Source organism: Electrophorus electricus, chromosome 7 (genome assembly GCF_041902795.1).
Source record: "Electrophorus electricus isolate QZ-2024a chromosome 7, ASM4190279v1, whole genome shotgun sequence".
Taxonomy (NCBI): Eukaryota; Metazoa; Chordata; class Actinopteri; order Gymnotiformes; family Gymnotidae; genus Electrophorus; species Electrophorus electricus.
The window spans coordinates 17,272,985-17,289,532 of record NC_137503.1 but is presented as its reverse complement, the minus strand read 5'-3'; the positions used below and the strand labels follow the sequence as shown (position 1 = coordinate 17,289,532).

Here is a 16,548-nt window from a genome sequence, read left to right as displayed (position 1 = left end):
TTTTGGACAATACTATGTCGCAGTTTATACGTTAAAAGCCAATAAGCATCAAAACTAAAACATCACAAATATAAGAAGAAATACAATATTAACAAATCGATATTTTATGAAAAATTAAGACAATATATATCACGTGACATATCAGCCATACTTCAAGATGGCGCTTCAAGTGTTGTTTCTGTCTGCCCGAAGAGCTAATAACGCAATTAGCTAGTGACTTAGTATTAGGTTCACGTTTGTGTATGTTTGCGAGTCCTATTTTCACATCAAATATACATTCTCCAATTTCCTAGAAGACTAAACACCTGTGTAGTTTCTTTCCCCATAGGGTAGCTGACTAGCTAAGCTAGCTAGCTAACGTCAAATAATAAAAGTAGCTAGTGCGCTTTTATTAAACTGTCTGGAATGTTTAGGAACGTTTTATTTTGGAGATCGATATGTCGCTCAGAGAGTTGAAAGTCTGTCTTCTTGGGGTAAGATATATTTAACGATACTTATTCTGATAGGATTTTGTACTATTAATAATTAGTGGCAGAATTATTTGATAATGAGAATTAGGATAGCTAGATGGGCTTCTGTAATTGATAACGTGGGTTAACTTTGCTAGGTTAGTTAACCTAACACTCGTTATCTTGAAGGTTGCAACCTTTTGATGAAGGAAGGTGTGTAGAACTGCACGAGAGTTCGGTCTTTAATTCTGAAATTTATTAAGGTAAAAGGGATATTTATATTGCAAGACATTTTTCATGTTCTTGTAGCAATTTAGGAAACGCATGCAAGAAAACAGGAGAAGTAGGTACACTGCGTGGTAACCTTTTCTCTTCTACTTAAGGCATGTCGTCTTCTCCAGATTTATAGACTGAGCCCTAGATAAAATTACTAATTGTCAGTAAAAGTCATGTAAAATCAAATTCCCAATGAATGGAAATCACTCAAAACATTTTTGTATGAAAATATTTATTGGACATAGTTTTTAATCCAGTATCACCCTGAATTAGGCCTAGTATCTTTTCATGGTCAAGAGATTACAGGTCAAGAACCTAAATCTTAATACGAACCCCTGGAACAATAATATTTTACTAAACATCATATGTATAATTTTCTTTTTAAAATGCCTTATTACAGATATATTTTATATACCTAACAGGTGTTTTATACTTAAATGGTTATTTGTCTGTCAATAATTTATTTTAGGATTCCAAATTTAGCCAGATGTAGATCTTTGACTTGTTTACTAGATGTCAAAGAATTAATTTTACTTACATTTACAAGATAAGATGTCTTAATAGGAACAATAGTTTTAAATAGGTTTTTTACACTTCTTTATTGTTTGTGTTTATTTGAGAAAATTAAGATTGTAAACTATTTTGGGGGGGAAAAATGATAGAAAACTGCATCGTAATCATCTTAGTTAAATGTCTGACTTTTAGAGTTGGAGGCTTTATGGATATTTCAGTTGTTAATTACTGAATTGACTTAGAACAGTTTAACATGCATATACAATAAAACATGTCTAGCTGTGAATGATGCATATTTTTATTTATGCATGCTTCTTGTGATTTGTTACTGTTATGTATCTTATTTGAAGCTTTACTAAGCTATGAGACTTGTTTTAAAAAGTGCTATATAAATAAAGATTTATTTATTTATATATTTACATATTTAACTTGACTACCAAACTCTAGAAACATGGTGAAAAGTGCCTATTTTGGATGTGTAAGTCATTCCATGTGTTGCTGATGAATGATTATAATGTGTGAATTGTTAGTTGATACTGTTACACTTTCTCTTAGGACACGGGGGTTGGAAAGTCAAGTATTGTGTGGAGATTCGTGGAGGATAGCTTTGATCCCAACATTAATCCCACAATTGGGTAAGATCATTGCAAAGCCCATTCACATATTGGACATGCTGTGTATTACCATATATCACCAAATGGCTTTTCACTTAATTTCTGTTGTGATAAACTGCTTTGTATATCCTTAGATACAGGAAGCCAGAAATAAACCAAATGCCTTTAGAATTTTCTTTGTACTGCAAAAAAGAATTTGTTTTTTTAATTAAAAAATATATTTAAGATCTGTGTTTGCTATGTGTTGTTGAAAGTATTAAAAATTGAGTAAATGCTATTATCTAGAGTGCCCCTGTGACTCACTTTTAAGTGCTTTTATATCAGTTAGCAGAATACTGTACTCCTTCCATGTCTAATTTGCAGGGCATCATTTATGACGAAGACTGTACAGTACCATAATGAGCTCCATAAATTCCTCATCTGGGACACTGCAGGACAAGAGAGGGTAAACACATCAATCTCATTAAAATACCACTGCAAACAGTAATATACTGGAGACTTGTCAAACTTTCCTTTTCTCTTTTCCAACAGTGTTATGATATTCTTTGGCAGGGGGCAGTGTTTCCCTCTGTTTTTATCTTTTCTTGGATGGAGCTGCTTAATACCACTCCTAAAATATCACATCATTGCTCATGTATTGCTCCTACTATTTCTATGTCCTTTTCCTTATGTTAATTTGAAGCTTATTCAGTCAGGGAGGGTATATGTATTAACATTTTTGAATTGACATTGTAAGATGATGATGATTGTTAGCGAGAATTTAATCAAAGAAATATGTTTTCCTTATGAGTTGGCCTGTAATACTAAATATGCGATACCTAATATGGGGTGTATTGTAGTTCTGCTGAAGGGCTGAAATACTATTTAAATGAATGCTTTTATAGACCTTATTGCATACACCATAGGTTTTAATACAGTTTTTGAGGGACACCCAAAGCCCAGGTTTTTGTTACGTTCCAGCTACTCCAGCTATCACACAGAACTTGGGTAACTAAGTGCAGCACATCTTTTGATTACATGATCAAGGTGTGTTAGGATATGTGTCTTCGAGCCTCCAAGGGTTGGATTGAAAATCTGTGGCATAGACTACCCGAGTAACCCCATGAAGAGTGTCTTTAGCGTATGAAGAGATTCTTTGTCAAGACAACCTATTCTGTAGTTTACTAGTAGACATTTGACCTTTATAGGCCTTTGAATGGACCTGCTTCAGCAACATCATAGTTACATCAGTCATTCTGCATAGTGGTTGACATGGTATAGTTGATTGCTGAATACTATTTGATCACAGATATGATTAGAGCTCTTAAAAGCTACCATACTGTTTTCTGCAAAAGTCCCAAAACATTAAAGAAGTCTGTTGAAGTATTGTGACTTTCTAAGTTTGTACTTTTTGTGAAATCCTCTATCAGAAGAGGTGGAGAACAGCAGAGGTGCATAACATTTTCCTATGTGGAGTGAGAATCTCCTTTACATTGTTGTTGACAAACTCTATAATTACACCTCATTCACACCTGTCAAGAATTACAAGTGAAGACTAAGATGCGCTTATTTCCTGACCTGTTTTTATAATCCTTTCTTATGTTTTAGATAACAAGAAGTACCCTACATTCAGAAAACAAATAAACCATGTCTGAAGCACATTGTGATGCACATGTATTTTAGGTATGTTTGGCTAGGTTACTATTAGAAACTATGTCCTTCATGTGTTTAGAGTGTTCTGCATGGTCCAGCTGTCATACTATGACATAATTTTGCTTACAGTTTTCCAATTACAGTGACTGAATATAGCCACAAAAGGAGGCCTGGATGATGTATTGTGCCATTCTATCAGGCAATGGTTGGTAAGAGTTATGGGTAGATTGTATTTAAAATGTGATTGGTTAATGTTCAGGTCAAGGCTTTCTGAGATCAAGGCTTCCTGAGTTGCCTTGTCTCAGGGGTCCCTGAATCCGGACTTAGAAATGAACTGCGGTCTTAGAAATCCAGAAAGCTCTTCTGACAAAGCTGTACTAAGGATAATACAGTTAAAAATGCATTATGCTAATAATTCATCTTTGAGTCATTGACCAAAATTTGCACTGGATTTTTCACTCTTTCAGGCAAGGTGCCATGTAGACTTGTAGGTAACACTTAGGAAAAAAATTACAATCCTGTGGACTACAAAACAAATTCATCCACAATCAGTCCTGAAGCCCCTTTCCAGAGTCAGCTCCTGGTACTGCATGATTTAGCAGCCATATTTGGATTGCTAGCTTCCTTTGTGACAGTTACTTGCAGATGTTTGGCTTATTGAGGCTGGAAATTGTTAATGGACAAAATTCTGAGCTTATTCATCCTTTAAGATATGGCACCCAATAGGTGTTTGGAGTACATTTAGTTTTAAAAAAAAAGCTTCAATATGTAACTCACAATTGTACTGGGTGAATGGCAACTGAAGGTGGCTTTTTGAGGTCATAAGGTGGTATAGTAATTAACCAGACCACCTGCCATTTATATAATCTATGGTCAATGTGCCTTTGATTTTAGCTGAATATAAAAAGGCATTGGACAATTGGGGTATTGATAACATGACTTTAACCTTGAGAAATATTCAAAAATCATGCACGGTGGTCTTTACTTGTGTCCGTGTCTCACGTTTTCTCAGCTACATAGTGCAGTCACTAATCTGTCTTTTTAATTAAGTGTTCTATTTATAAATTTATTTCAGAGTCCAAGTTTAAAAGATTTTTTTGCAAAAATGTACAAAAAGATAATTCAAAGGCTAACCCCCCCCCCACACACACACACACACATCTCTCAGGAGTTCTGTTTAAACGATGGAAGAAATGACATGAGGCAACATAATGTCTGAATGGGTTTTATTGGAGCTCTTTCAGCATTAGGGGATATTTTAAGGGAAATTTCACCATTTAAGAAATTTCTATCCTTGTAACCTTGTCTTCATACTCTAGGGTGTTACTCCACAGGCATAATGGTGGACAAAGATGACACACCTGTGTTTAATTTTACCATATTTTAAAATAAATCAATAATAATCTCTGTTAATCTTTGTCCTTCTCCCCCTCTCTCCATATATAGTTCCGTGCCCTTGCCCCTATGTACTACAGAGGCTCAGCTGCAGCCATCATTGTATTTGATATCACTAAAGAGGTACACAATCATTTCTTGACCATTTTAATACTGACTGTACTGCTGAAGACACATTATAAGGTTAATATAAAACAGCGGATGTTGTGTAAATCTTGCTTCAAAAGCACAGCTACAGTTCTATGCATAGTGTACACTCAACACTTTTCTATCTATAGCTGCCTAGAAGTAGACATAGAAATGTAGACCTCTCAGTTCATACTGAATTGCTTAATAAGGGACTCATAACTGAATAAGTCATAAATTGACAAACAGTACAAAGTATGAAATATGGTGGTCACACAGGTTATGGAATTTCTGTAATCTAATGTACCTTTAAAAAGTTTATTCCAGACATGAAAAGTCAGGGGTTTTTATTACTTTTTGGGTCAAGTCATGGAATATCTGGGAGTTTTGTCTGTAGCATCTTTAAATTTAAATTTAAGTTACCATTTATCAAATTATATTTTCATACGTCTCCCATATTATGTGAGTGGTTGTTATGGTAACTTGATTTTTTTTTCTGTGCCCATTTAACAAGGGCAGCCTGTTTTTCTAGGAAATGTCATGGAAATTCAGCTTTTTAGTCAGGGAAACTCAGGGAATTTGACATTTGACTCAGAATGGGAATCCTGGAAATAGAAAAACCCCATAATGACTTTCTATATTGGCTCTCACTAGAATAATTGAAAGCTCTTAGTTGAATAAGATCCAGATCTCTAGCTGTATGCTTATAGTTAACATTAACACCCACAGATATGTTCACTTTGAATCGGCATACCCACTTTGCATCCTTTAAAGAACAAACTATAAGATATAATCATAATTGCACTGATTTGAATGTAGTTTTATGAATGTTATATATTTCTTTCAATATGTAATAGCCCATGGTCATATCATAAAATGTAGAGTCAAGCCTTATCTGCAAATAGCTACTGTGGATTTTAATTTCAACCAAACAGGAACAGTTAAGACTGAACACCTGTGATGTTTTTTCTGTGACTTATGAAATTTAAATTATAAAAGCAAGTTAAATATACATGTATAGTTTAAATGTTAAAGAATGTGAAATGTGTGGAAAACTAAAATCACTTACAATATTGAACTGTTTCTCCTGAGAATGTCATTTTATGTTTGTGAGAATGAAAGAAAGTGGAATGGAGATATAATATTGGATAGATAAAAGCAACTTGAATGATTGCCCAGATTAAGTAATTTGTAGGTTGTGGCTATTATGTTGTTTGGTGTTTGCTATGATATCCAAGGTGATTTATATGCCATTGCTAGTGGTGGCTATGATATTCTAGGTGGTTGGTTTTCATTAGCTGCTAGGTGATTGTTATGCTGTTACTATGGGGTTACTAACTGGTTGCTATTGCATTCCAGGTTGTTTCTTAGGTGATGCTACTTGGCTACTATAGTGTTCCAGGTTGTTACGAGTTTACAGGTGACTGCTGTGCCATTGCTAAGTGGTTGCTAGGGAGTCTCTGGTGCTTTCTATGCTGTTACTAGATGGTTGCTAACTAGTTGCTATGGTGTTCCAGGTTGTTTGTGTCCCAGGTGACTGCTATGCCATTGTTAAATGGCTGCTATGTCATTGCTAGGTGGTTGTTAAGTTGTTGCATTGGAGTTCCAAGTGGTTGCTAGATTTACAAAGTAGTTATGGTGGTTGTTGCTAGGGTGTTACAGGTATTTACTATGATTAACTGATATGGCTATCTGGTGCTCTTAAACAATGCATAACTAACAGATCCCAATAGGATTTTTAGAAAATTAACAATGGACCTCAACTGTTAATAGCTAAAATATATAAACTATTGCCATCTTTTAGGATTTCTTATTTGTTAAAATACAAAGAAAATACAAAGTGCTCTATAACAGCTGATATGTATCATTATATATAGTAAGATGAAATTAAATCTAAAAATACTCTGTACACCATTTTTGTTGTACTGCTGTGTCAGGTTCCAGTTGTCATCTACTATTTGATTAGTAGATGTCAAAAAGGGAAACCAGACCAACATTGATATGAATTGGGCAAGAATATTTTGACACTTTGTTTATTAACTCATGTTCTTGAGCTAATATGCATGGGTGAATAAATATGCATGGGTGAATAAATTATAATAAATGATCACTTATGTAAGTGTGGGAACAAATTGAAATTTAAGGCAATAAAACACAATTTGCACACAACTATTACATTTTCTACTGAACACATCTTTCCCTCTCCCTCTCTAAGGAATCCTTCCAGACTCTGAAGAACTGGGTAAAGGAACTTCGCCAACATGGACCTCCCAACATAGTGGTTGCTATCGCTGGCAACAAGTGTGATCTCTCTGATGCCAGGTTTATTCTTATACCCCTTGTCTCTTTGCTGTGCAGTTTTTATCTGTGATGAGCAGATGAAAATATTCTGTCTGTCTGCTCACCTTGGCTCAGCTCAGTAAAATATGCAAACTGACCATCATCTCAACTTGCGAAAAAAAAAATCCTTTTTAATGATCCATGACTCATCTTTCCAGTTAGAATAGCTTCACTCCTCCAGCAGGGTCAGCAATATGTCTTGGTTCACTGCTGTTTTGTTTGGCAGATTAAGAGGTCTGCCAGTGTGGTCATATTTTTCTTTCTCAAAACCATAACCCGGAAAAGGAAAACGAGAAATGGATGAACTGCAATTGTACCACAAATGTTCAGACCAGACATTGAGTATAAAATCACATTCTTCCCAAGCTGCAATAGAATATGCCTACATTTTATATACTGGAATGAGACTCTGCACTACATAGAAAAAAAAAACTTTGTCACCAACGGTCTCCATTTCAGGATTTTGTAAAGCAGTAATAAATGTGTTTGAGTTTGTCACACCACAGATATAATTTTGTGGTATTAGCCAATGAGCCAAATTTGAAATATTTAAAAAATGTAATGTGTATAAAGTTTCATTTCAAAATTGTGAACAAATAAGCAATATTCTCTGCTCTGATACATTGGAGGAGTGTCCACTGAAAGAGCTGAACCATGCCCAATTGTGGGAAAGGTGCAGTCTGTCTCAAGTGTCAATTGCCACTACAACCTGAAAAACATATGCTCCATCTAGCAGCGTTTTTGAACTTGTACAGCTAGAAGTATATGTTTGAGCTACCAGAACCAGAATCCAATTTGGAGCCAGAGTACACTGACCTATCTGAGAATCAACTTCATTCCTCTCAGTCTGTAATAGAGAATGATCTTTTTTCCTTCCATTTACAAGACCTATTTTGTCACTTTACCAGATAGTTTTATTTGCCTGTATAGTCGCAGATTAAACTAGCAGACATCCTCTTGCACTCCACCATTAAAAAATTGTTTTCGCTCAGGGAATAAGCAGAATATTACATTAGTTAGCTAATGTTACATGAAAGTGATGATAGGCTGCACCATGTGAAATTACATTAGCTAGCTAGCTTGTTGCACCTCTGACAAAATTTGTGAAGTTACTAAAATTGCTAAGTAATTATGTAAAGCTAGTATAATCAACCAACCTCTTCTCAATCTCATCATTCTTAGGAAGTTTAAGTAAGGAGAATGATCTGTAAATTCTGGATTCCAGGAAAGATGTGTTTATGCGATGAAGGCATAGCTGGCTAGCTAGTACTAGGCAAAAATAGGTGCAGATTGTTACTTATGATCAAGTAGGAAAATGTGCTCTAATTTTTGCAGTGTTATAGTTTTATGGGAGCGGTCCATCACCGAGCCATGGTTTCAGGCCCACCCAAAAAAATCCTGAACACAAATGAAAAACTTTTAACTCCACAATTCAGTATTACATAGTTCAGTCTTTTCATGTTTTCTGCAATTATTTTATAACATGTATAATGTGTTTAGAAACAAATCTCTGAATTTACTTTATACTGACTTTAAGTTGCAAAACTGTAAACATATTTTTAACTGTAAACATATTTAAAATAGATTACATTAAACAATTAAAACACTTTACACTTTGGTCAGACATTGGTTACTGGGAAAGAAATGTGTGCACGCACGTGTGTGTTGTGCTGTGTGCCTGTTATGCTGAGAGCACGTGCACCTGTTATCACTGGTTGGTCTGAAGCCTGTCCAATCTGATGAGTGTAACAGGTCTCAGGTGGCTTACATGTGTCTTGTTAGCCATAAAACACATTAATCATGCCTATATAGCACATGCATGCATGCATACATACACACGCGATTACAATGTAAACCATTACAAATTCACTCAAAGCATAATTATACCTTAAGAAATTAAAGACATTTCAAATAGTGGTTATACATCTTGTTCAGATTAAATATTAAGGGCAATGAGTTGCACCAAAAATAAATTTTTTGCTGTTAATTTAATAACTGTAATAGCATGTTTTAATATTATTTAATGTTATAAACATCCTTTTGTGTCATTCTTGAATGTTTTTACTTCTGTCATTTGTTTTACAGAGAAGTATCAGAGAAGGATGCCAAGGACTATGCTGACTCCATCCATGCAATTTTTGTTGAAACTAGTGCCAAGAATGCTATTAACATCAATGAACTCTTCATTGAGATAAGTAAGGAAGCTCAATTAGTTACATTTATGGCATTTAGCAGACGCTCTTATCCAGAGCGACTTAAAAAAGTGCTTTGTCATTTACTCATAGAATACATCCTAGCCAGTACAGCAGGTTAGCGTCCAATGTACAAATGATCTGTAGAAATACAAGGATCAGTGCTGATGCCATTTCTACTCTCACCAAGAACTGTGGTTCACAGTGCACATCTCCTCTTCTTCTCCACTGGCAGTTTTACAGCAGGATTAGTCTTAATTTAAAGGCAAAGAAATCACATTTGATTTTTGTTTAAATAACCTTTATTTGCTATTGAAATTGAGTATTTGCCATCCAAATTCTTTTTCCAGTGCTATGTATATAATCTCCTTTTTCCAGGTCAAAGGATTCCAGTTTTAGACATGGGTGGCAGCTCAGGAGTCAGAGGCTTGAAGCTACGTCGTGAGCCCTCCGACGTAACCAGAGAACGTACTTGCTGCTGATGCAGTCTAACGCAACTAAGCCAGATCTTCTCCAATTTACTCCCACCTCTCACTTCATCATTGAGGAGAACAGAATGAAGGACAGTGATGTCATAGATGAAGGTTAAGATGAATTTTACAGTGCTACCACCTTGGAAGCCTCCGTAATCTCAGCCCCACTCAGGGTGCTATGCAGGTCAATTTCTGTTCATGGAAACTGTCCCTACCAACCCTCCCCACTTTCTCAAAAAGCTGTCTTCTTAAATCACTACATGTCAGTCTACATGTCACAGTCCAAACCCACACAGTTAAAGTAGTCCTTCAAAGCACTAGTCACGCTCTACTTTGTGTGGATTTTTCAAAAACCCCTTATTTGCATGACAAGGTAAGTAAAGATTTTGTGGATCTTTGTGAAGATTCTTTTCTTTCCTGTTCTCCTAAAGTTGTCATACATCTGTCACCATACACCCTTATGTGCTTCCTTAAAGGTCTGCATGGTGTCAGTTCTACACTTTCCATTATCTTCTAATCAAGCTGAATGTAAAATTGCTTGCTGTTAGCAAATTATTCTGAATCTAAAATGATCACTACTAATTCTGGATCAGTACTAACTATATAGAGAAGCAAAATTTATCTATGATCAGCACTTCTGTTTTGAGCCGTTGATCTGTTTGGCTATATGCTTTTAATTTTTTTCTTGTAAGGAGCTTAGAAATACAACTCAGGAGATTTTCTATGCCCAATGAACCTACCTAAGAAGCAAACCTTTTCATTCTTTGCATAGATGGCAGTCTTTGATCTTTGATCTGGAGTAAAGTTTACAATGCTTTTTTTTTTTTTCATTAGCAGTAGTTCTTTGTGATTTTTAGTACTGATCTATTCTACTGATTGAAGTCATTTTCAAGTAAATTAAGTAATCGCAGTAATGGAGCAGCATTTCCTGTTGTTACACAAGTCTCTAGTGTTCTGAATATCACCAGACATGGTTTCTTCTATTAGTTGTGCAGTGAATTTACAGTGAAGTTGGTCTTGCTGTAGACTACTTGGAGATAATTTGGCTCTTAAGAACATGAGTGGTACTTTTGAATTGTAAGCAAATTAACAGCATTCTTTGCTCTTGGATTTTATTTGAGTTGATTTACACAGATGGATTTCGGGTCATAATAGTAGCTAGAATCTGTCAATTAATTTTTTTGCAATTTGTAGGGAAAATGCACGCAAATACACGGACCATGGCAAATGACGTTAACAGATTTTTTCTTATAATGGTTGAATATTAGGTATCTAAGGACAAATGCTGCATCTCACTTTTTCATAATACCTTAGGATACATTGCAGTCTTTTTTCTTCATCTTATAGTGGTGCATAGTAACAGCTGTATCTTCCTCACCTATGAAGGACTTATTCATCTTTGAGAACTTGTCGACCACATTACTTGCCTTTGGTGTGTTCTAGGTATCACCATCAATGGACCTTTTTGTTTCTTTAGTTATAGGAAGAAGTGTAGATTTAAGAGTTGTAGATCTGCAAATGTGTGTGTACTTAGTTACTTTGTTGAACTGTTTTTTAGGGGACCACTCATGCTGCATAAAGGATGTCAGACTTGTCATTTACTGACCTATGTGCATGCATGCCTGAAATTATTGTAAGCTTCGAAGTTCACAACTTCGTTAAGTTGTGAATTACAAGACATCCCTATTCCTCATAGTGGGCTTCCTTGGAGGGGTACGTTAGCCGATAATGACTCTCAGTCCTGAGAAACCAGACCAAGATTGGGAAAATACGGCCCAATCTGCTCAAGGTTTATAATTGGCCAAATTCAACCTTCACTCCATATTGAATGAACTTTTCATAATGCTAAGAGCATTGTCAATTATTGAATATTGTATGTTAACTTTTCCAACTGTTCACACTTTCCAGTATGTAAATAAGTATGTATTATGCCTGTTTTTGAAAGCACATATTAACATTTGTGTTTGTTAGCAGCAGGTGTTTTTTTGGGGAGGGGTGGGGGTTCTTTGTTTGATTGTTTTAACTGATTCGGCAGGTCATCTCATGTTCAAGTGCTCTAATGGCCTAAACATGCTTCTCATTCTGTAACAGGAAAATTCTGTTCTCAGTCTATTACATCCAACATGTGTTTACTTTGACTGCTTAGGTGGGTATAATATTTAAATAATAAAACATAATCAAAGCATTAGTTGGAGCTAGGTTTTTGGACCCTACACTCCAAAATCAATGTAACACAGTGATTAGCACTGTTCTTGGCACTGACTCCACCAATATTGGCTCCTCTTCAATTTTTTTTTTTTTTTTTTGCTTTCAGATTTAAAATTAACTTTCATAGCAGCACATGACCTCATGTCAATAGGAGTTTAGACAAATTTACTTAAAAAGGTGAAACTAAATAATTATCCCAGTTTGAAAGGTCACATGTAGCTGCAAATTCAAACAACTATTTTTAATAGTACCAGTACCTAGTGTATCAACATGATAAACTATGATGTACTTTGTAGAATCATTAGCTCCATCTTCTCATTGCTATAATGAACAGTATGTGCATATGGTAGTCTATTAAGGTTTTTAATGTATCTTAATATGAATGTTAAGGCTATATATTTTTAAACCATATAAAATAGATATTGCATATGTGTTGTACATAGAGATCGAGCCCTTGACTCAGCATGTGGAAAGTGAGAATAGATATTAAGCATTGTGACTGAAACAGAGTAGAATTATCTGGCTTTACCTGTGGCAATTGGACAATGATTGATTAACACACAAATTACACTATATGCAGAGCTATCAGAAATTAATCACAGTTTATTATTATAGCCTAGACTTTTAAATGACCTTTAAATAATCTGCCTGTACTCAATTTTGTTGTTTGTTCCAAAGTAGCTCCAGTGTATCATTTACTTGGCGGTGATGGTTTTCATAATTTGTGGTATTGCTTTGAACTGTTTGTGAAATGATAGTAGTAAATATAAAATAAGCAAAAACTGCATAAAAGAGAAACTTTATACAAGGCAAAGAAATGTTTGCCATCCCACGTAATTAGTAATGGTCATTGTCCAGATGTAAAACCATGTCTTGCACCTAGCTCAGAATCTAATGCATCACACACACAAAAAAAAAAAGTGTGTGTGTGTTAGGCTTTAAAACACAATGTATGTTCCTCAGCCAGATCAAGCAACACAACACTGCTCAAGCCCTGGAGCCTTTAGCCTTCAGAGAAATGAATTCAAGATTTTTACAGTATTGGTGGGGAATTCAGAATGTATACCTTATCACACATGCAAATAGACTGGTATGCCACTCAAGTAGGATTCTTCTCGCAGTTGATGGTGAAACAAACAGTCTTGGGCTGGTCCTGAGAAGGTATTGTGAACAACCTGGAAGGGTTTTTTTTTTGTTTGTTTGTTTGGTTGGTTGGTTGTTTTTTTTTTTTTGTTTTTTTTTTAATTTCTCAGTTTTCTATAAAGATCATAAGGCACATTAGTTGTATGAATTAATAGTGGTGTAGTTTAAATATGTTTAACTTGCATTGCAGTATTTACAAAATGCACTAATTTAGCTCCTTCAGTTAATCAATTGTAGTGGGGTTTTTTTGTTGTTGTTGTTTGTTTTTTGGTTTTTTTTGCATTTTTACTTGTCATGAATGCAAACCAAAGGTCTGAAAAGCGTCACTTGTGAAAAAGGGAAAAGTTGAGTTCTTCATCAGAAATAAAGTGGCATAAAATCAAGTCTGAGTCTGTGTGTGTATGTCTAAGTGTCTCTTAATCTCTGTGACGCCACCACCTGCACTTCACCCTAACTTAGACAGAGACACGAAACCAAGAAAAACATACTTACATCACGATGTCCCGGGATATGACGTAACGGTCGACAGCGAAGAGGCTGGAAGGCGCGCTTGCGTCTTCTCTTTAATCGACGAAGGACGAACCATCCTCCACTATAAAGGAAGGGAACACGCCATCGACTTGGATACATAAACACCAAATAAATGAAACCAAAGCCGGATAAAAACTGTTACGTGTTTAATGCTAAGAGGTTTTTACATTGCGGTCTATCACTTATGTTGGAATACCGTTTAAATGTATAATTATGATGGAGAGATTCTAATGTATGTACAATTCTTGTTATTGTTTCAATCCTTTAGAGAAATGGCGGGAGAACCAACATATAAAAGCCAGGCAACTAGCCAGCCTGGAACCCTACCTTCCCACCCTGTTCCTGGTCTGAACAGTAAAGGAGGCTACATTGCCAGGTCGGGTTAGAAGTGGAGTATACCACAGAATTATTCTGCTCTGTCTTGCCTTCTTTTTGAACGTTTTAAATACTTTTTTCCACTTTTTTTTTTTACTTGGATAACTGGGAGAGCTGCACATGTGGAATTAAATATTTTTTTCTGTTATAAAAAAAAGTTTACAGAACTTATGGCTATCTTTGCCCCTCCCCTTGATCACTTTGACCATGCATACACACAACTATGATCTCACAGAAGTACATAAAGATCAGATCAGGTTTCCCCAGTTCATACTAATATTAGTTTCAATGTAACAAAGAAAGAAAATTGATGATCAGCAGGCTTGGTAATGGTGAGGTATTGAGTGTTGTCTGTACATGCCTTTGCAGAGGTAGCTAGATGGAAATGGAGAGAGTCTCTTTGGCAGGGTACTCTGGGTGCACTTGTAATGATACTGAGCAGGGTGAAATTGTCATTCAAAGTTTGTAAACACCCAAAGCTTATAGGGAGGGTTGGTCAATATTTTTTTATTCCAGTTCTCCTGTGTATCCATTATTTAGACTAGTACTACTACTTTGTAGTGCCTTACGATCAGATGCTTTGATTTAGTCTCAGTGAGATTTTAAACAGGAGTAACACATCTTACATTAACAGCTGTTATGGCTTTGGCTATTACTGAGCATCTTCAAGCATTGCATACATCTAAAATGAAAAATAATTATTCTTTACAGTACATTTAATCTCTATCACTCATCTCATCAAATCATCTTGGTGAAGTTTTGACTGTTTTGTGACTCAATATGGGATTATGAAATAACTATTGAAGAACAAAGAAATTATGAAGGAGTACTGTAAAATATGTTTGAAACAGCATGAAGTTGACAAAGATAATGAGGCACCACAATGTAATAATATTTTAGGTCAGTAGGTCAGGCCACAGAGGTATCTATCTGTGCCGTTTAATTAAATTATTTGTCTTAACACATCTGCCTGACATGCATATAGGACATATGGTAATACTGATTGCAAATGCTAAAATATTAGTAGTATGAGGAATCCATATGAGATCCCGGCTATTCCAGGCTGGAAATGGAAAGCTTGGTCATGAGTTCTAACTAAAACAAAAGCTGTAGAATATATCTGTGCTTTTTGTGGCACTCCACCAGCTTCTTATATTGATTTTAAAGTATTTCTAAAGTACATCTGATTAAAAAATGGCCATTGCATATTTGATTTTTACTACAAATATGTATGTGAATTAGTACTATTATTATTATTATTATTATTATCAACATCATTATCACCACCATCATCATCCATGCTGCCAGGTGCTACACATCTGTTTGTGTTAATTATGTAGCTAGGAGATAAAATGTTTAATGCTGTGTACCTTTATAATATATAAATAAAACATTTCCCCATTTGCCCTTCCCACTTTTTTCTTCAAGCTCGGGTCCTCTACCAGAGGCCTGGGAGCTTGAGAGTCCTGCGTAGTATCTTAGCTGTTCCCAGGAATGCAATTATCTGGACCGAGATCTAGGATGTTGTTCCTGGTATTTGTTGGAGCCATTCTCCCAGTATGGGTGTTGTAGTCCCTAGTGCTCCACTTACTATGGGAACCACTATTGCCTTCACTTTCCACATCTTTTCTATCTCTTCCTTCAGACCTTTGTATTTTTCAAGCTTTTTATGTCCCTTGTTCCTGATGTTGCTGTCACTTGGGATTGCTGCATCTATATCTACAGCTTTCTTGTGCCGTTTGTCCACCACTACTAGGTCCAGTTGGTTAGCCATTACCATCTTGTCTGTCTGTATCTTGAAGTCCCAAATGATCATAGCACTGTCATTTTCCACCACCTTTGGTGGTAGTCAGCACAGATGTTTCTGTACAATTAGCTGGCCACTTGGTTATGGCATTCCATGTATACCCTGCCTGCTAGTACCTTGCATCCTGCTGTTATGTACTGGATTGTCTCAGGGACATCTTTGCACAGCATGCATCTGGGGTCCTACCTGGTGTGGTAGATCCCAGCCTCACCTGATCTCATGTTTAGCACTTGTTTCTGTGCTTCCATGATTAGTGCCTCTGTACTGTCTTTCAATCCAGCCTTTTCCAGCCATTGGTAGGACATCTCCATATCAGCCACTTCCACTATCTGCGGGTGGTACATATCGTGCAGGGGTTTTTCCTCCCATGATGATCCCTGTTCCTCCTTGGGTTTCTGCTCTCTGAGGTAGTCACTAAGCACTTTGTCACTTATTCTGGTGTAATCCTGGATCTTGTTTTTTAAATGCTCACTG

The 16,548-nt window shown here is 35.9% G+C and overlaps 1 protein-coding gene across 1 annotated transcript; it reads left to right on the top strand.

Annotated features, from left to right (window-relative positions):
- The first annotated feature begins 150 nt into the window (after positions 1-150).
- Positions 151-13,744, top strand: rab22a (RAB22A, member RAS oncogene family). Its single transcript, XM_027010744.3, has 7 exons — positions 151-473; positions 1,794-1,873; positions 2,216-2,297; positions 4,931-5,002; positions 7,221-7,327; positions 9,431-9,540; positions 9,916-13,744. The coding sequence occupies exons 1-7, from the start codon at positions 438-440 to the stop codon at positions 10,017-10,019; spliced, it is 591 nt and encodes a 196-aa protein (XP_026866545.2). The 5' UTR covers positions 151-437; the 3' UTR covers positions 10,020-13,744.
- The last annotated feature ends 2,804 nt before the right edge of the window (positions 13,745-16,548 follow it).

Coding starts and splice junctions, on each gene's coding strand:
- rab22a (XM_027010744.3), top strand. CDS start 438: ATGTCGCTCAGAGAGTTGAAAGTCTGTCTTCTTGGG. Junction 1,874..2,215: donor AACATTAATCCCACAATTGG/GTAAGATCATTG, acceptor TCTAATTTGCAG/GGCATCATTTATGACGAAGA. Junction 5,003..7,220: donor TATTTGATATCACTAAAGAG/GTACACAATCAT, acceptor TCCCTCTCTAAG/GAATCCTTCCAGACTCTGAA.